The following is a 21,359-nucleotide window of genomic DNA, read 5'->3' as shown; positions in this document are numbered from 1 at the left end:
CACTGAGAGAGTCTTCTCGCCTGAGGCGTACAGGATCAGCTGTTAGAATCAGCTGTTTGTCAAGGCCGCTGAGCCGGTAATACATCTCGGCAGGTAGAGAGGGCCAGGGAAGTGGGGCGGGCCGAATGACCATATCGCTGACTTGGCTTGTCCTAACCTTGCATGCCGCACCTGCTTCGGGTAAAAATGATATCCTACTGTTGCAACTATGAAAATATTATTCCTTAAATAACCATCCTGCTTACCTTCAACTCGAAAGCTGGCTCCAGTGGAAGAGAAAATCTCTGCAAGGAGTGAATAAATTTGAAGGTTTACTTAAGTATCATTCTCCGTCATGATCAGGAGGACGGTTAAGCATCGTTTCCGAAAAATACGAATAAACGACGCCATTGTGTGGATAACCTGAAGGCAGGGTCAACGCATTTACAGGTAGTTAACCCAGAACACACTTGAATACAACTTGTTATTACATACTGACACTTCGGCGCTGAAGGTTAAAATATTCCAAATTCTTTAATGATGGCTGTTCTTAAAAACTGTCCACAACACGATGTAACTACCAAGGGCATATATAAATCGCCGCTTTCTGTTGCAGTAATGACATTTATTTATTTATTTATTTGATTGGTGTTTTACGTCTTACTCAAGAATATCTTTGACTTATATACGACGGCAGTCAGCATACTGGTGAAATAAAACCGTACAGAGCCCGGAGGAAACCCACGACCATCTGCAGGTAGCTGTCAGATCTTCGTACATACGGCCAAAGAGGAAGCATGAGCTAGACTTGAACTCAGAACAATCGCATTGGTGAGAGGCTTCTGGGTCATTACGTAGGCCCCTGAATAATGACATAAAACTCCAAGAATAAAACCCTAAGTGAGGTAAATTGACTAGAGGCCGTATTTTATGTGTGATAGTTTGCCACCTATCACACTGTCGTCGCTGCTCTGGCTTTACTCTCTAACCTGTATGGGTTTAAATTACATAATAACATAAACGGATTACGTAGTTTTTGGCAAGTTGTACAGGATGGGATGTGGAGATATCATGACATTCCAGTTAACATTCACGGTCGTCTTTTCTAGCCAATCCATGCATAAAAGATGAGCACTAATGCGTGAATCTGATCTGGTGCATATAAATACCCGCACTTGACATTCCCCTTTTTTTGCTTTAATATAAAATATTCCACAGGTTCCATGGAATTGCCAATCTGCACATGTCGATTTCAAGGCAAATGTGGAAGCAGTTTTGAGGGACCATAAGAATGAGCGCTCGGCTTTATTGGAAGTGGTGGTTTTTTTCGCGCTTGGTTAATTGCCGGCTATTTTGCTCTGCAGAAGCAGCAAGTGGTTGGAGAGTGATGCCTGACAGGAACATAAATAACGGGACGCGTGAACGGGAGAGCTGTCGAATTTCAGGCCAGCACTGGGAAGCCCGTGTTCCGTGTAAGTGATACCCCCAGCTGACGAAGGCCTGTAAAAAGGGCGCTCAGATGATAGCTGCCAGCATTACAATAGCAGCAACGGAAGGCGGGGCTGCAGGCGAGAATTACCGTCCGCTGATTATATACCTTTTGGTCAACCACCTAAAGGGAAATGGCTATGAAACAACCGGTGTTAGCCTTTCTCTTTGGCTTCGCAGGTATTATTTTCCTCGTACATAGCCACAAAATTCGACACGCACAGGTGAAGTCTTCCAGAGAGTCTCCTACAGTGTTTTCCCAGAAGCAAATTTCTCCCAAGCTCAAAGAAATAGCCAAACATTCCAGTGAATATAGTGTTAATCCTGATAGTACGTCAGAAGAAGATTTGTACTCTTCTGCAACCAGCGGGTCCCCTGACTATGAGGCAGTTGACGATGTGGAGGGCACTGATTCCACGCGAAAATACGCCGAACCCTTCGAGGGAAGCGCCGATTCCAACGATACAGGCAACGTGTCAGCTGCCACTCACAAGGAACTCGGTGAAAATGCAAAATGCAAAGCTTGCAAGGAGTTCGAAAACGCAAAAGCTTTTGCCATTGAAACCATCAAGGCTAAAATATTAAAGAAGCTTCAGTTGACCCATCTTCCAAATGTGTCTGGCACGAGTCTTCCAAAGATTCCTCACCTGCAGAAAATCATTGACAAGTACAACTTGCAGAGTGACATGCCCTACATGCAGGACCAGTGGGAGCGTGGACACCACTACTATGACAACCCCGAGGATCCAGCCAGGACGGAGAAGATGTTTGCTCTTGGCACCAGGCGTAAGTGCAATAATACTCTGTCATCTAAACCTGTCAGTATTACATTCTTAAGTCCACAAGTCCACTAATTAGTTATGGATAACAAACTGCTTGGTTCATACGTTATGCTTTGATGTTGGTTCCAACGTCTTTATTAAACCATTGTTAGAACAAACGTTACAAAGTTGTCAACATTAAATTATAATCAGATCATATGCAAAAACATAACCATGCACATGCCAGAAATCCAAATGCCGCCAAAGAAAGCATTAAATTCGTTGCTAAGCTTTATTTTATTTATCAAGCTGTGGTCATGGGCTTCCTGCGGGCTCTAACCGGTTTCATGACCACCGTCGTATGCGTGAAATATTCTTGAGTACGGCGTAAAACACAAATCAAATAAATAAATAAATTTATCCAATAGTATACATTACTTACCGTCATACGACTGTTTTCCACAAAACCACTTGTCAATGACCTGAAAAAACTTTCCAGTCATTATTTAGACCGGTAAAGTGCGAAGCCTGAACTTAGATTACCACTAAAGCCATGGTACTAGGGGGCGTGCATTTTACCACCTTTAAAGCATAAACATGAACGGACGGAATAAACCCTACCGAAGAAAATCTGACAATTTATGCATCGACATAGATATTCGGATACCATCCGTCAAACAATATGGACGTTCCAGGTCGATAATCGCATAGTCAATTCCCAGAACGACGTTTAACACAAACTACCAAAGAACTAAGACAGGATATAAAGTACGAAAATAGGATGGAATCATGCAAAGAGAGCTTTCAATGATGTTGGAAGGGCGCAAAGATTCTTCTAGGCGAATCGATAAAATCAGTATTCAAACCGTGAACCTTGCTACCATATAAAGTGTTAATAATAATATATGTATCTCAGTTGTGCTTTGATTGCAACCGTTCATATATCCAATGTCGCGATCTAACATTAGTCCCCTAGCCCCGGGTTAAGCGGAAGTAGCCACTAACCACTTGTGAGTTCAAAGTTTAGTTTATGCTGGCTTCCTGGCGTGGGAAGATCTTCCAGCAACGTGCGATTGGTCATGGGTTTTCTCTGTGTTCTGCCCGGTTTCTTAACACCATAATGTGAAAATATTCTTGAGTACGACGTAAACACAAATCAAATACGTAAATAAATAAATATGTGCCGTACGTTTTTAATTATATTATATTCCTTAATAACCGGGATTCTGCTGATGGAGTAAGCATCCCTAAACCCTGGGTCCTTTGCATTGTTTGATGTGTTTGTGTACTATTTATTTATAGTAAACCGGGCAGACCCGGGGAAAACCATCCGCATGTTGCTGTCAGACCTCACCACTTTCGGCCGGAGATGTTTGTATACGAATTTGTGTTTGTGTGATGACAACACAGCGTTTTGAGAAATTCTAGAGCAGTGATGTCTGATATATTGCAATTAATATCACTGCATTTCCATTGCCTAAGATATATACGTTGCTAACCTTAAATTTTGTATATGAATAGTTAGGATAAGACCCTAACACTGATAAACTGACACAACGATATAATGAAATAATGGTAATACAAGTGACGATTTGCCGACTATCCCACTGCTCTGGTTTTACTCTCTATGTTTTAGCCTAACTACATCTTAAATCCGTGCTCCGAAAACTTCCAACCCTTGCTGTTCCCCAAAAGACGTTCCGGGCTACTGTCGCCTTGGTCCCACCTTTTATGTGCAGTCGTAGTAAGCATAGTTTACATGTTTTATACCAAGTCGGTATTTGGAACAGAGTCCTCGTATGTAATGCAACAGGGGCCTGTAAACATTACGGCGATACGGTACAAGGGGAGTAACGTCCCCTTAAGTCCTCATGTCCTCGTTTTGACATCCAGTCAGGCTTGAGACAATAACTCCATAACTGAATTAAACTGACAGTAGGCCGTATTTTACCTTTTACGCGTGACCATTTGTCAACTATCACACTCCTCTGGTTTTCCTCTCTTCTCTTAGTCTTCCATATACTATATAACACATGTATCGTACAGGCGATCTAATCTCTGAAATAACATGGGCAGTATAAATTTTATGAAATAAAACAAAAGAAAGAAATTTTCTAAGTAGACTGTCCTCTACTTTAAAGTGTACGTCTTTAATCATAGCGTATAAATATCATTTCGTTATCACAGAGATGTCACTTCAAGGAGGTACATTACATATACCCTAAGTATTCCTTCGTCGTCATATGACTGAAAAATTGTTAAGCACGACTTTAAACCCCAATCACTCACTCACTCACTCGGTATATTAACATCTATAGCGGTGCAATGAAAAGTGATGCTTACAAGGTCACCTTAAAATCAAGGCGTTGTATAATCAATGCGATTGGCACAGCGCCTGAGTAGAAATACGGCACACGATGTTTACCTTCAGATTTGATGTTAAGGCTATTATTCCGTAAGGTTAAATAAAAGTAAAAAAAAAAATGACGAGAACATAGTGTTGCCTTTATTTAGAGATAGTACTAACATTTAGCGTCAGAGTTATAAAATACTGAATTCACCATCAGGCTACCAAATAAACAAACCGATTCTCAAGTCAACATTTTCACATTGTGTATGCCTTGTATCATGTCAATATTTTAAGGATTTATTTTTAAAGCAGCAAATTACAAAGTTAAAAAAAGACACGTGCATTCTTATTGGAGCTAGATTACAGAAATTCGTATTTTTATCAGACATCATAGCCTTGATGCACTGATTGTCTCATTATCACCATGCAAACTTTTATGACTACATCATTCTGGTATCAGTGTCCAAATTAATCATTAATTAATCACTAATCAGTTTTAGTTAGAAAGGAGAAATCACAAACCTTGATATACTCCACAAATTACCAAGACGCCCTATTCACATTTATTAACGTCCTAGAGCATTATGAAGTATTATATTAAACAAGTTTGCATAGTTAGATCTGCGAAGGCGATGTAAAGATTGTAAATTAAGAATTTCTGTGGCAGATTGAAATAACAACTGCACTTTACTATGCAATATGTTGTATTAAGGACTGAAAGATGGCAGAATTGATATCTAATTAAGGTTAATTCGCGATATTGGTATCGATTATATCGTGAAAGATACTTTGATCTTTTGTCAACTATAGATCTGAACTGTTTTGTTTTACACTTTCTGTGTTTCATTTTCATTTTGCGTATAACATTTTTTAATCAAAGGGGTGTCAATTTTGCCATAAATAGATCACTGAAATTGACTTCGTCAGTGTCCGTGAGGGGATTATCAAATTCCATTATAAAGTATAGCACAGATGATTAGAATGCAAAAATGTAATAATCAACGCCTATGCATGTTCCCTTCTATTCAAACCTGTTCTAATGAAAAAACTGATAGTGCGTACGTCTTGTCTGGTCACACAAAAGGCAAAACGTAATACCTATGTATTTCACAATATGTATAATTAACGACGTTTAGAATAAAGAAAAACAAGAACAGAGAGGGCAGTATGAAAGCTGTGGTCACACGCAACGAGTAAAATACGGCCTCTTGTCAGTTTACGTCACTCAAGGTTTTATTCTAACTGTTCAGGTAATATATAAATAATAGTAGCAATTTGCACACCCCCTAGCACAATGGCTTAAGCAGAATTAGGCAAAGAAAATATGCAGTGATGTTAATTGCAATTTATTAAACCTCACTGATCAAGAATTGTCCTCACATTTAATATACAATCACATTAATGTGACGTAGAATAAGCCCCACACAAGGTTACAATTTGGTTTTAAGTATCAAATCTGGGGCAGATGACTATGTTCATGCCCTCTAATTTGTGATCGTACATCTCTCACTGGACGACAACACTTTCGAATTAAGTAATGCTAGTTCGTACCCCTATCTCGCAAAATTCAGATATGTCCTTCAGTTTTCAGTTTTTAAACCTTTGAAACAGGTTTATCAAGTAGTATAGAATTCCATTCCCTTAATGTAGTAATGCCTTGTTAACTACTTTAGTTATGAATAGTTTTACACCATTTTAAAGTTTTAATGATCAAATATTACCACTACTCTGTTTACAACTGAAACTTATATACAAAAGGACGTGTCACTAAGCCTTTAATGCAGATTTAATGAAGAAATAATTCTTCGTAATAAAAAAAGAAGAAGCAAAAACACCATTAAAGACTCAAAAATACATATCCCAACATCATTCACGTGGGCAGATTTAATGAAGAAATAATTCTTCGCAATAAAAAATTAAAAGAGCCCAAAACACCATCAAACACTCATAAATACATCTTAGACTTAAATCAAAATTTCAGATCATTTTAAAACTGTATTTCTTATGTAACAGGGTCAGAATATTGAAGTGACACTGTAAATTCGGGGTAAGTTGTCATAAAATAAATTTGTACTAAAGTAATGGAAAGTAACACACCAAGTTTAATCATTGAAATTTTGACTTAAGTTTAAGATCGTTTCATGATCCTGAGGCCTGATATCTAAATTTAAATATTTCTCACAATGTGATTTCGCTTTGGGAAGGGTCATCTCGCGGTCAATACGGCAATTGGAGCTTTCTTTGACAGCACACCACAGCAGGTCGAACTATATCTGTATTGCCTTATCTTAGCAGTCACGCAAAGTTGAAAACTAAGTCATCTCGTATTGTGACACATAACTGCCGATGTGGGAAAAAAGTCCGTGTGTAAAGGACCGGCATCGTCGCTGTTGTTTGATATGATATAAATCAGGGGTGACAGACTAGTAACTAGACACGTATCCAGACAGCTGGCAGATTTACAACATCTTTTGCATTGACTTACCTTTTACGGTAAGGTGACGTCTAAATTTACCTGCCTGTCCATACATTCCGTGTACTAGTCTGACAGCCCCATACAGCCTCTCAGCTGATTCTCCCTAGGGACGGGATATTTAACTGACAGATTAGACGATGACACCGACATAAATTTCAAATGTCTAATACATGGCGTACTCTTTACAGGAAGATTTCTGGATTTGGAGCCAGCGATCTTAAAAAGACTGATATAGAGTTTATTGTCGCGAAATGGAGAGAGTGAGTCATTTCTCGGGTTAGATGAAAGTACAAAAAGTGTCAACAAGAGGTGGTCTAAACAAGCAATGCCGACTACAATATATACAATTAAAATGCCCGGCTCTAGGGAGTTCAAAATTTTGTTCATTCTTTACTGTAGAACATAAAAGAAACGACAGTGGGAGCTTTTCCCAGCTTTTTCATCTTTTACAATTGATGACTTAAGTTTTAAGTAGTTTGATGACTACCTTGGTTGTGTGTTACATGTATATACGCGTTTCATTTAGTGATATATTATGGGTACTGTCGTCACTGTTCTGATTTGACTACCTTTGTTGTATGCTACATGTATATACGCGTTTCATTTAGTGACATATTATGGGTACTGTCGTCACTGCTCTGATTTTACTACCTTTGTTGTATGTTACATGTATATACACGTTTCATTTAGTAACATATTATGGGTACTGTCGTCACTGCTCTGATTTTACTACCTTTGTTGTATGTTACATGTATATACGCGTTTCATTTAGTGACATATTATGGGTACTGTCGTCACTGCTCTGATTTGACTACCTTTGTTGTATGTTACATGTATATGCACGTTTCATTTAGTGATATATTATGGGTACTGTCGTCACTCCTCTGATTTGACTACCTTTGTTGTATGTTACATGTATATACGCGTTTTATTTAGTGATATATTATGGGTACTGTCGTCACTGCTCTGATTTTACTACCCCCCCCCCCCCCCCCCCCCCACACACACACACACAGAAGTTAGGGTTAGGGGAGGGTATACTCTATTCACCCTGTCTCTTTGTCTTACTGTCTGTCCCTTTGTCTTAAGTTTAATAGCATGCTTACGTTGAATGACAATCATTATTTTCATAATTACTCCCATTCAGGAGTGCTCTTCCATGTTTTCAGATTTTGTCCATGCAACACTTCCTAAGTGTGGCTGCATTTCTCCATTCAAACTGAATGTATCAGTACTATAGTGTTATTCATGTATACCATGAATGGGCAATGGAACAATCTACATGTATTATAAATGATAACACTATAAAACTGCTCTACTGGACAATGTATATTATTTACTGACGTTGCGGCGACAACCTATCGCCTTCATCAGAGAAAGGTGTTAAACAAAAAGAATTTCTATTTATATTGAAGTTACATACAAAAACAGAGTGAACAAAGCCAACGTCAGTAAGTAATATACATTGTCCAGTAGAACAGGTTTATAGGTTATCTTTTATAGTATACTATCCTGGATGTCTGAAATCTACATTCCTATAATCTACATGTAGATGAAGACAAACTAAGCAACATGACGTCTTGTCAATACTCTTAAGGTTTTCTGTGTTTTCTTTCTTTTATTTCTGAAAATATTTTGGGATGGAATGGGGGTATTTCGGACATCCATATTCTAGTTTTGATATAATGTAAGGTATACAAGCGTTTGTTTTGTTTTATATACAAGCGTTTGCTTTAGAATGAATAGTTACGAACTGCCACACAGCTCACTGGGGGAGAGTTCCTCAGTTTATAAACTTGGCAACACTGCAGTGTGCCTTTGCCAGCTAACAAACTGTCGTCGCTGAGCTCGTTTTACTCTCTGTGCTGTACATCTTTAATTATATTGTATATTGTATTGTAAAGTGACAAGGGACCGTATTTCACCTGTTACGTGTTACCAATTGCCAGCTATCACACAGTAGTCGCTTCTTTGGTTTTAATCTCTATGTTGCACGCCTTTAATTATATACCCACCCACATACCGCATTTACCCCTGTATGCAAGATAAACCCCTTTATGCTTCTCAAGGTAACGGTTTCTTCAAAGTTCCAGCCATTTTCTTACCACAACATGTTCAGCTGTATGGGGTTTGTCTTATTTTTCATGACACAATCACATTTATCGCGTTTTTTAGGAGCGAAAATCGCCTGCCGTGCTACTGATAAATTCACATTGTGAATAAATGAATGAATTTCATGGTTACTTAACATCTGACTAAAGAAAATGGTTCACTTAATTAGTTATTTATTTTTTTTTATTATGGTTGAGAGAAAGGCTCATCGTGTTGGATTAGATGGCCACTTTAGATATATGAAAAATTACAATCAAAGCGCAACTGAGATACATGCTTTATTAACCACAACTTATATTCTAGAATGGTATACGGTTAAAATACTGATTTCACTCAATCGCCTAGAACATACCTTATGTCTTTCAAAAAACCATTGAAAATTGCCGACTCCTTCTCTTTGTATGATTACGTCCTTAGTTCTTTGAAAGTTGGTGGTAGAGTGCCGTGTTGGGAATAGGCCTTGCGATCATTGACCCGGAACATCCTTATTGGTTGACGGCAAGTATACGAATGTCTGTTTCGACGCATAAATTCACCGTAACAACTAGATCAACTGTGTTTTATTTGAGGATTTAAATCAAGGTCGCACACGTTATCACCAGAAAAACTTGGTGTCAAATATATGCGATCAAACGCTTTAATAAAACCCCAACTGAGGTGAATTGACAAGCCAGCTACCACACTGTCGTCATTGCTTTGGTTTTACCCTCTATGCTGTACGTCTTTAATCATATTTAGTTTCATTTGTTACACTAGTCTTGTAAGTAAATATGAACAAAGTGTCCATAATCTCTGGCACTCTGCTTCATAACTGCACCAAATGCCGCTTAACCCAGGAAAGAGGATGTACATGTATATACGCGTCGTGTTGAATTAGAATGCAAGTTGCAGCAGGTGCTAACATAGCGCAAGTAAGATATATATCTTGATTAATAGCAACTTATGAACTAGCATGGTACACGATTTATGAACTGGCATGGTACACGATATATGAACTAGCATGGTACACCCTTTTGAATACTAATTTATTTCAGTCGACTAGGACATTGCTTGCGTCTTTCCATTATCTTTGAAAACTGTCGACTGCTTGTTTTTGTATGAAACGTCGTGCATTTGAGTACATACCCTGTGCCATGGGTATTCAAGCAAACGCCTTTACTCAGTTTCTCAAATAGTGAAGTAAATACAATTCTGTTCTGAATAAATATAGAGGAGAGTCCTTACATTATCTCAGGCGGTCTGCTTCAAAATTGTGTCCAATGTCGCTGGAACCGTGTTCGGGGGGTTGGGTGAGGGGCAGGGAATGTAAATGCCTCAAATACGCGGTTGCATGTGACCATTTGCTAGACATTTCAGTGTCATCGCTGCAGTAGTTTTACTCTCGAGGGTGTAGTCTTTTACATCGTGGTGAATAAGAATATGTATCCAAAATGCAAATGAGTTACATAGTTTTAATTAACAACAAATTATATTATATTAATTATGCAATTAAATATATATATCACTTGCTGTTGTACATCACATCGATATATACTGAATAAATCTCCCCTTGCGTCTTTCTGAACGCATATAAAGCTGTTCACTGCTTTTCTTTACGCGACTCTGTTCTAATATCTAACTTTCTACACCTTCGTAGCTCTTACATTGGTGGTTTGTGTTGATCGTTGTTCTGGCAATTGGTCTTTCGATTTTTGACCTTGAACGTCCATTGTGGTTGACATACAAATGTCTGTGCACGTATCAATAACTACTGTACAGCATATTTCAGAACGATAAGTCAGAAAACGGGTTGAATATTACGATGGTCGTTAAAGATTTCACTGAGTGTGGCAAATAAACTTAGCTTTAGATTCAAATCACACTTTAGCGAGAGAAGAATATTGACAAACCCTGATGCAAACTCCACGCTTCTTATGATTTCTACTCACGTTTTACTAGCAGCTTCGGTAAAAAAAAGTACCGTTTCTTTGTTGAATAGTAAAGCATTGTGTAAGTGTCAGTTGGCAGCTCGTTTATTTTGGTCGGTCATAAATCACGTGGCGATTTGCCGGGATGTATGGCAGTGAAGAGTTGCTGGCGAAACACGGCACATTCCACGAATGGTGAAATAAGCCATTATTTAAGCGTTGAACTAATGAGGGGATCTGTCGGTAGGAATACTAACCTGCTACGACGATGGATACACCCTCACCTTCCTGACTGTTCTCAATCGAATTAGTGTGGCCCTCCGACACCATAGCCTTAGAACATCATTGCTGCAGCAAATATCACTTCTCTTCATTCCGTTCCCCTCACTTCGCTTTATATTTGTCTCTGTCATACACTTTAGATGAACCAAAATGTATGCATTCAGGGCTACAATGCAATGTTAACTGGGATAAAAGCAAGATTAAATATTCGATTCTTACAACGACGGAACTAGACTGCCCATTGATTAACTTATGGGCAGCTACAAACCAATTATCACCGTATTCTCAAAAGATATGATGCATATCTGTTTTAATTACGAATTACTGCTTTTTGCACCTTTGAATTTGCCCTTAAATGTTTCTTGTGTCTGCTCTTGTGTAATTCATATGTGTTATTGCCCATGCCGTTGATATCACTTACAATCAGCACTGTTTTTATTAGCATTTTGTCTTTTTCATTTTCCTTTAAAGTTGACCATGAAAAGGCGTTACAAGTTGATAACCGCAATTTAGAAAAGCTTTCAACAAAGAGAGTAAAACAAGAGTAGGGACGAGAGTGTGACAGTTGGCAAATGGTCACGCGCAACCGGTGAAATACGACCCCATTTCATTTTACCTCAGTAAGGGTTAACAGAAGGAAATTGCACGCTTCGTAGCACCACGGCTTGAGCAGAATTGAGTAAACAGACGTAATGCAGTGATGTTGCTTACAATTTACTTAACGTCACAGGGCTGGAATGGTTCAAAATGCTGTATTAAGACCCACTTCAACGACTACCTAATACACCTGCTCCCAACGGAACGCGTAAAGAAAAATAAATAATTAGTTATTAAAGTTGATGTAACATGCAAGAGAGAAGCCGTGGTCAACTTTCAGTGATACAGAGTATTTATTATTCGAAACTGACATTCGTATACCAGCCGCCAACCAATAAGGACGTTCCACGTCAAAAATCGCAAGATCAATTCCCAAACCGACGTATAACACACACCATCAAAGAATTTGGAAAGTATGTGAAGTACGAAATAAGGCCAGATTCGCGCAAAGAGAAGTCATGGTATCAAAATCAAATTTTAAACCCGTGGATAATTTCCAGGTTTGATACAAATGTATCTATATACGATGATGTATTCGTAGGTCGTACATCATAACGTTACTATAGTGCGTTGTTGGAATCAAAGGGCGGCTGAAATAGCGTCTGTAAAATCTGTTTACAATGTATTCCAAAATCGAGCTGTCACTCCTCCCCACAATGCATGCGCATTATAACAGTGACGCCTTTATGGTCCAAGGTTATTATCCAACGATGCTTTAGCAAAGTTTATGCGCAGTTTTTTTTTGCTTAAACTCCTACATATAAATTACATGAGGCTGTATTTCACCGTTAAGTGTGACCAATTACCATTTATCACACTATTTACTCTACTCTGGGTTCACTCTTTATACTCTATTCTTTTACCGGTCTAGAATTGGCACTGGTCTAGAATTGACACTGGTCTTAAACTGACACCGGTCTAGAATTGACACCGGTCTAGAATTGACACTGGTCTTAAACTGACACCGGTCTAGAATTGACACCGGTCTAGAATTATTCAAAATGCAGAGTATCATCACACTGAACGTGACACAGGCTCATCACTTAGTCCGTGTTAATTCCCCTGATGTTATATGCTTTACTCTGGTACATCAACATACACAAATTATACATCACTCAAAAAAAAAATACTTTCATTTATAAAGAGGCTTCAAAACGAAGAGATCACGTAACACTATTTTTGCATTGTATATTTTTCTGCCTCTGAAAAACGTCAATATTGTTTTTCTAAGCTGTCAGCATGGTTATGGATATGGCAAAGTAATAAGGATGGGTGCTGTGTGAAATTCTCGGCACAATGCAAGCCTCACCAAAATTCCATCAGCTCATTTCATGTCAGTCTTCATTATGATAAAGTAGGGGTGGATTTGAACAAGTTACTCTCAGGCGTTGTTAGGAAATAGACGCACCCTCGGGTTTATCCACGGCCTGATGGAGGGAGGGGGAGGGTGGGAGGGGTAACACGGCGCTATACAAGAGGTTAAACACACGGGCTTTGGCTTAACCAACCCACTCACCAGCTGAGAAACGCGTGGCACATCCAGTGGTCTTATTCTTCTCGTGTATCGCTTACATGTGCCATCTTGATTAGCCTAACGCTGACATGCGGAGTAAGGAAATTGAATTATGTGTGGCCTGGTGCAGGTTAAACTGTCCATGAAGATAAACGCCTTGAGATGCCATGCCAGTGGGTTAATAGGCAAACCAGTCGGAACACATGTTCAACCCAAAGTACAGGAGGAACGTGACGTCATTTGGGCGAAGACGTCATCATTTCACTCTTCTCGGTGGGAACATTTTTCGACACAAACTGAAACAATAGGGAAATTTTCCCCGAACATAATTCGGCCAAAAGCTGTGTATCTCAGTCAGTCGCCTAGAACATATCTCCAGTTAATATCACTGAAAACTGTTGACTGCTTCTGTTTGCATAATTACGTCCTTTTTTCGTAGGACGGAATTTCGTACTTTATTGACAAGAGGCCGTATTTCACCGGTTACGTGTGACCATTTGTCAACTATCACACTGGCGTCGCTGCTCTGGTTTTATTCTCTTGGGTGTACGTCTTTAGTTATTGTGTATACCTCCTTTGTTCTTCGGTGGTTAGTGTTTCACGTCGTTCTTGGGAATTGGCCTTGCAATTATTGGCCAGGAACGTAATATTGGTTGACGGCTGGTATACGAATGTCTGTTTCGACGCATTGATTCACAGGCATTATACTGTATGCAAATCGACAGTGAACCTGGCAGCACAACATGTGTTTGATAGCGAAATGAAACGCCGAAATGCACAACCAGTTTCCAAAACAAGGTTTAATAAAACTACAAAAGAAGAATGAAAGTGTGTTGCTGACTGAGGTAAATAGACAGGAGCCAATGTTTCATCGATTACGTGTGGCCACTTGCCAGGTATCACACTGTCGTCGCTGCCCTCGTCTTACTCTCTATGCTGTACGTCTTTTATTATATTATTAAGAACGAAGTTAGGACGGATTCATATAAACAGAATAGCCAACAATTTTCTTTTTCTTCAACACGATACAAAACACTACAAACTACATCAGCGACGACAGTGTAATAGCTGGCAAATGGTCAAACGTATATCAGTGAAACTAATGCGTATACCTCCCCACGCCCCTGGTACACTCGTTCAGCGGAATTAGACACAATTATGAAGGGATACTACATACACACTTAGTCTATATTTACTCATCAGAACTGTATTTACAATACAAAAAGTTGTTTATGATCAAAATATATCTCACTTGTGCTTTGGTTATGGTGATCATGTAAGAAATATTGGGGTCTAAGTCAACATGCTTAATGCCTCAGGTTAAGTGGAGTTAAACGCAATCATGAAGCTGAGTGCCACAGATTCGGACGCTGTTCATATTTACTTATAAGAGAATTATACTTGGTGTAAAACCCAGATTGAAAGAGTTTGATCGAAAAACCTTGCCACACTAGTTTTTGCAGTGTAGGGGGCCTAATAACTTGTGACGGTGATTGAAATCGTCACATAACACACGGGACCTAACAAATACTACCAGGCGAGATATGTACACGCCATATGTAAGACCTTTTTTAAGCCTTTGCTATACAGAGATTGTTTAAATGGTAGCTGATCATCAATATACCGTGAACCGTTTATTGCCCAGGTAAAGATATCCAAGTAAACCATGTATACCTATGTATAGCGCCCAGGCGACATGAATGGCGTTAATTGATGATGAAGGTGAGGTCATGGATAAATGGTTAAAATAAAGCTTTGAATCGCCAGGACACACATGCTTCAATTCCAGCAACAGTCATAAAAAATTCATATATATAATCTGCGACCTCAGAAATGGAATTCTTGATAATCTACCACCTCTGTTGTTCTCTGAGTTGATGGCAATAATCAGTCGCGGCGCTGTACAGTTAGCCTTTCATAAAGTTCGTCGGTGATCATTTCGTCTGCAGCCAATGTGGGATTGAAGTCCGAAGACCTGGAATGAAGCCTGGGTCATGTCATACCAAAGACTTTCAAAAATGGTACTTGTTGCTGCCTGGCTTGGCGCTGCGCACTGAATGGTTTGAGCGAGGAAATAGGACTTGTTGACCCAGGGTCCGTATAATGTGACTGGGTGAGGTGTCATGTTAGGTGTCTTCGACATGATACTTTGGTAAAGGCAGCACTTTGGTGACATGGACTCGCCTTGCCACAAGAAGATACACTAGACTCTATGCGTACACACACCTAATGGCTCCTCGTCGTTATTGTTAAGTTGTTAAGTACGACGTAAAACACGCAATACATACATACTATTTATACCACGACGTTTGACAATTTCTTCAGCTATAGCCACAGCCGAAACATGAGACAATGGATAGGTACTTAATTTCAAGGCGTTTTTTCATCTGCTGCTGAAATGTTAATTGACGGCTGATATACAAATGTTTGTTATGAAGACTAAATTCTGACGGAGAATTCTTCATACTGGAAATTTTGATTCTGCTAACATGCATGTATTTTATAAATGTTGCAGTGCCGGACTATCTGACTTACATCAACAGTTCTAAGGCCTGTTTCTTCAATGTCGACCCGGGCCCGAACATCATAAAGAAGGGGAAACTGTGGGTGTACCTACGTCCATCAAAGACTCTGCAGAACACGGTGACGTATCTGAGGGTTTACAAACTAGGGCCACCGCCCCACCTGGGCATGCCACCCATGCGGAGCCTGGCACGTTCCAAGAAGATTCTGCTGGAAAGGGCAGGGGGTTGGCACCCATTTCGACCTGGTCAACATCATCGACCGATGGGCCCACGACCCGCTCAGTAATTACGGTCTGGAGATCGAAGCGCTGGACCACAACAACAACAACCTTGTTGTCATCCGCCAGGGGAAGGAGCTGATGTTGGATATGTAAGCATGGATTGTGCAAACCATAGACTGAATTACTTTTTTTTTGCAGTTTCTGTAGCAGCAAATGCATAGTTATAATTACTTCCTACAAATCCAAATAGGGACAGCTTCAAAATCTAAGCGTCATGTATGTATGTCGCTCGGAAATAAAACGCCGTTCCAAGTTGATAATCAAAAGAATATGTAAGAAATAATTGTATAAATAGCAAAGGTAGAAACTGACACTCAACAACTATCAATGTTGCAGCGAACACTCCATGCTCTAGGCATAGAAATTTGAAACTACTTATCGGAGAATAATTGTCGTATTCAATTCAAACATCGAAAACAAGTATCTCACTCGTGCTTTGATTGCAAGTGTTGATGAAAGTACCATGTTGATAAACATGAATGGTTTTGAAAATAGGCCTTTCTATCATTGGCCTGGAACATCCATCTTGGCTGACGGCTCCTATACGAATGTCTTTGTGGACCACCCCTAATCGCGGATTAGTACATTCATGTCGAAAAATATTACCAGAAATACCGACCACTCTGTTCATGATTGACAGCATGATTTCTTCACTCACTGTAGAGTTTAACAAAGTTATGGAGCATTTTTTTTGGCATTAAAAATTTTGGAATCAATAACTCTAGGCGTAGATTGAAATCATTATTATTAATACTGTATGTGGCAAATGCTAAAGGGCAAATTGAACAATTTGCCACAGCAGGACCATTTGGGTTATACCATCCAAGGATAATTTACAATTTCAGAGCTGAAATTATACTTTATCAAGATGAAATGAGAGTAGGAAGCGAGTATTCTTAAATAAATCTTGGTAAAAGTATGATGTTCTTGTCATCAGGTTGTCTTACTTATATCCAACTAAGATGGACAGATTTCTTTCACTGCCTCGGCAGTTGAATTTAAGGAGTGTTTCGGCAGGTATACGAATGTCTGTTTCGACGCACAGCTTTAAAGGCTAGTATGTCGTCAATGACTTGCCTGGTAAATGAAAGGAGCTTAAAATGCTTTAAGAAGATTAATATGTAAAAATTTCTGCATGTATAGTCGTACTAATGGTGACAATAGGTATAGGTATGTCAAAAAAGGCGAAATTTGTACCCCTTTGAATACGTACTGTTCGTGAAGAGTGTCAGATTTTCACACAGATGCTATTATAGAGAAATTTGTGAGAATGCTAACTTTGAAAAGAGACCGTATTTGTCAACTACCCCATTGTCGCGCTAGTTTTAGACCTCATGCTGTAGTAATTGATGTTTTATGATTACAGGAGCCGTTCCTCGCTATACGGGTGATTCAGGATTACCGACGTCGATACAGACGAGACTCCTCCAAGACCTGTGACAAAGACTCCACTGTGTGCTGCGACGATACTTGCTCGTGGACTTCCAATCCTTCGACTGGCACTTTGTCGTGGTCTCCCAAAAAGTTCGTGTCCTACTTCTGCAGCGGCGACTGTCCGTTGATCTACAAACAAATCAACCAGCAGACCCACATCCTTAAGAACGTGAACTCTTCGTACGAAGCCTGCTGCAAGCCTTCTTCGTTAGGCCCTTTGCAGATGCTCTACAGGAAAAACGCCTCCAACTTTGTCATTGAATATATTCCAGGCATGGTCACGAAACATGCTCCTGTTTGTGAGGAGGGCTGTCATGTTGGACGAATTTTGGAAGACGCCAAGCTATCGTAACAACATTAATATACCTGCAGTAACAACAAACGCAAATGTCTCCTGTACTCTACTGAGGAGACTTTAACCCACGAAGTCGGTATTTAAAGAAAGGCAAATGTCTGTCTGTACCGTGAAGATGCTGCGCTGTACAGAATGTACAGTGGAATAAGATGCCCTGACACTCAACGCAGGCTCTCCAAGAGCTGAATCAACTAACTATGTTGTTTTCCATAAAACGTGTGATAATTTGATGGGTCGCCACAAGGCTTGAGTATTGTTTGCAACTAGGCAAATATTGGGTAACTGCGCAAGAATGAAACTATGTAACAGCGCTGCCAACTTATCATTCTCACACAACAAATCTGATAGCGCCGCAATATTCCGATCCCGAGGGCGATGCATTGCTGTGGGCAAATACTATACTTTGCGAGGGCTACTCGTGTTGCTTGTTAATTGTCACGATCGCTTCCAAACCAACCAACTGTTGTCTTTCCTAATTTACTCTAAAGAAAGACAGTGAGAGATTTTATTTAACCCAGTTAAACCAACTACAGCTTAACTGTGCACAGACGTTAAAAAATAACGGTAAAGTTTATCCATAGCCACGGTGACGGAATGGTTCATCCATTACGGGGAGAATACTGCTTGTGCACAAGTAGATCATATCGATGGGGGATTTCCCTATTCCTTATATGAATACGGCTTATAGGCTATTTCCTACTTGTGCCCACATAGCTTAAACATATTCGTCTCCCCTGAATGCATGAATCAAATTTATAGAAATAAACGTTACCTTCACATTACATTAAATGCATTAACCTAATTATCAATGCCAATCAGTGTCACGTGACATGGAGTGAACAGCTATAGAGAAATTTCTTTAGAATAACAGCGATTAGCGTGTGTAAATTTGTGCTCAGTGACATCTTGCGATTGGTAGGACGTGTTGACAGTGAAAAAAAGCCTTGTGGCTGGTATTACATAACAGAACTTCCAGTGATAAATGTAACAAATGAATACCATGTGTTGTAAAGCTGTTATTGTGATACGCACTCGTCTTGTGAACACATTTTACTCGAGTGTATGTTTTTATGTTTAACGAAGAGCATATTGTCCAGCTGAATGTTACATGATACACTTATGGTCCGGTGTACAAGGCAGTTGCGCATGCGCTTTGGGTCGTTGAAAGGCACCGTGAGGTCGAATGCTAGCAGGTGGATGTGGTGGTCTTTCGCAGAAAATTCCAAATTTATCTTCGTGACGATAAGACAGTGACAAGTGTATTTCCAGAGAAGACGCGACTGCAACTGAAACTGTCTCGATGATGTACAAAGGCTTTGTTAATGAATGCATATTTACCGTTGCTAACTATGTAAATAGTTTAAATGTATTGTTTCGTTGAAGCAGGAGAACAACTGTTACACCAAGTCTTTCACATTGGTTATGATATATTATACAGCTTAGGGAAAGGCCATACAAATACTCACAGTTATCCCGCATCAGACAAAATACTCCGCTTTTCATTGGACAACAACGGTCACGTGAGGTACAGATATAATCTCGAATCCTGCAGACGACGTCAAATGTGACTACTGAGTAGGTTATCTCCCTTTGTTGGGGTCAAACGATGGTCATAACGCTGAGGCGTTTTACATATACATCGGTCTTCTGCACTGAACTGATGGGTCTTTGCGAAGTGAATTCGTTACGTGGTTACTCAGTGATAGGATACGCAAATGTATGGTGTCAATAATCGTTATAATGGGCTCGGCTGACATCTCGCCAAATACGAGGATTATGGACAATATATATTTGCTTATCCTATCACTGAGTAACCATGTAACTAATACTACACTGACTAATTTCACACATTCTGCTATATATAGAACTAAATAACTGCAGACAAGCACAAAGTTATGATGCGAGTTTCCTACCTTGGTGGCTACACAATGATTACTGTTTTTTCTACCATACAAAAACATTTACGCACACACAACCAATCACCTACTTCATATTTAACATGCTTTTTTTTCTCCCTTAGGAATGCAATGAATAACAGTCGTGTAGCATGAACTTTTCTAAATGGATATATGAATGACATTGTTTTATGTTGTGTTGTTCAAGAATTTTGATGGCGGGTTTTTCAATGTAGTTTGTGCTAAAGAACATACGTCTATGTTATTAACTCTAATGTTAATGTAAAATAGCAGTTAAATGTGTAGAATGAAATAATTTTTTTCAAAAATTTAATGACAATGCCTACATGAGAGTGTTTATAACACACATGTTGTAAAACAAAACACACCCTTCCTGATTACCAACTCAATGTAAATGATTCAGTAACGTGACTGGAGATATGTCAGTGGATAACTAGAACGACACAGCCGCGATGATCACAAGAAATAAACAGCAATGGAACTATTATTAAAGGCGAAAAAGTAACACACGGATCTAGAAACAAAACAGCAAATGGATATTCTTGAAGAAAGTTCAGGGCCCCGTGGTTCGCAAGTGTATTAGCTAATACCGGTATTAAGTCATATTTTGAATTCAAAATTGTAGCCAAACTCAGCAGCTAATGCAGTTGTCCAAAGTCATAGTTTAAGAGTAACATATTTACGCCATATTTAACATATTATTATGGAATTATTAGTGGGCTAAGAACAAAATTGAACGCTTGGCTTAAAGTTAAATCTGGTATTATGGCTTAAAACAGTTTTGAACAACCGGGCCCTAGTCTCTTGCTATTAATGGCTTACACAAAGTTTATAAACTGTTTACGCCTTTTAACTGTGATCAAATAGACTATGTTGACAGTACTCTCGGCCTAACTGTTTGTAGCGAGCGTAAGCTTTTAATTGTAGCTCGATCTTTGGTATAGCGTATATTGCTGAGGCAATGTATAACAATACTCTAGTTACGCAACAACCTTAGCTGTGTTGTTCACGGGACAGTATGTGATATCAGCTCGGATGTAGCTTAAACTGGATTTGAGTGAACGCTAGCAGATCGTCTTTGGTGCCTGTAGATTGTTTCCAGCGTCAGGAGCTATGGGAAATATTGATGTGGAGACACGATGACCATGTCCGCAATTCACTATAAACATAGTTGTACCAAATTTGTCTCGCAATTGCAGTCGTTTGTTCTTATCGTTAGTCAGACAGTTTATATCTGTATGCCAAAGTTCGTGAGTTTATGATCGTAAGATACTTGTGTAGAATATGTAAAGATAAAGACTGTAAACGTCACGTGAGTGTGCACGAGAAAATGGTCTGTATGGCATCCGCTTTGAGTAGCAAATAAAAGCTTAATTCTGTTGA

General features: G+C 39.3%; 2 protein-coding genes across 2 annotated transcripts; both read left to right on the top strand.

Annotated features, from left to right (window-relative positions):
• The first annotated feature begins 1,471 nt into the window (after positions 1-1,471).
• On the top strand, positions 1,472-21,359 carry LOC135477465 (uncharacterized). The gene is made up of 3 exons (XM_064757581.1): positions 1,472-2,253; positions 15,981-16,360; positions 17,638-21,359. The coding sequence occupies exons 1-2, from the start codon at positions 1,602-1,604 to the stop codon at positions 16,274-16,276; spliced, it is 948 nt and encodes a 315-aa protein (XP_064613651.1). The 5' UTR covers positions 1,472-1,601; the 3' UTR covers positions 16,277-16,360; positions 17,638-21,359.
• Positions 17,331-18,057, top strand: LOC135477788 (growth/differentiation factor 8-like). The gene is made up of 2 exons (XM_064757990.1): positions 17,331-17,351; positions 17,638-18,057. Exons 1-2 carry the CDS (start codon positions 17,331-17,333, stop codon positions 18,055-18,057), a joined length of 441 nt encoding a protein of 146 aa, XP_064614060.1.

The sequence above is a fragment of the Liolophura sinensis genome, chromosome 11 (genome assembly GCF_032854445.1).
Source record: "Liolophura sinensis isolate JHLJ2023 chromosome 11, CUHK_Ljap_v2, whole genome shotgun sequence".
Classification (NCBI taxonomy): Eukaryota; Metazoa; Mollusca; class Polyplacophora; order Chitonida; family Chitonidae; genus Liolophura; species Liolophura sinensis.
Note: the sequence above shows the minus strand (reverse complement) of the source record. Positions and strands in the feature narration are given on the sequence as shown.

What these genes read in the sequence shown, in the direction of transcription:
- LOC135477465 (XM_064757581.1), top strand. Translation starts at nt 1,602, where the DNA reads ATGGCTATGAAACAACCGGTGTTAGCCTTTCTCTTTGGCTTCGCAGGT. An exon ending in GTTTGCTCTTGGCACCAGGC is followed by an intron (nt 2,254 to 15,980) that starts GTAAGTGCAATA and finishes TAAATGTTGCAG; the next exon opens with TGCCGGACTATCTGACTTAC.
- LOC135477788 (XM_064757990.1), top strand. Translation starts at nt 17,331, where the DNA reads ATGTCGTCAATGACTTGCCTG. An exon ending in TGTCGTCAATGACTTGCCTG is followed by an intron (nt 17,352 to 17,637) that starts GTAAATGAAAGG and finishes TTATGATTACAG; the next exon opens with GAGCCGTTCCTCGCTATACG.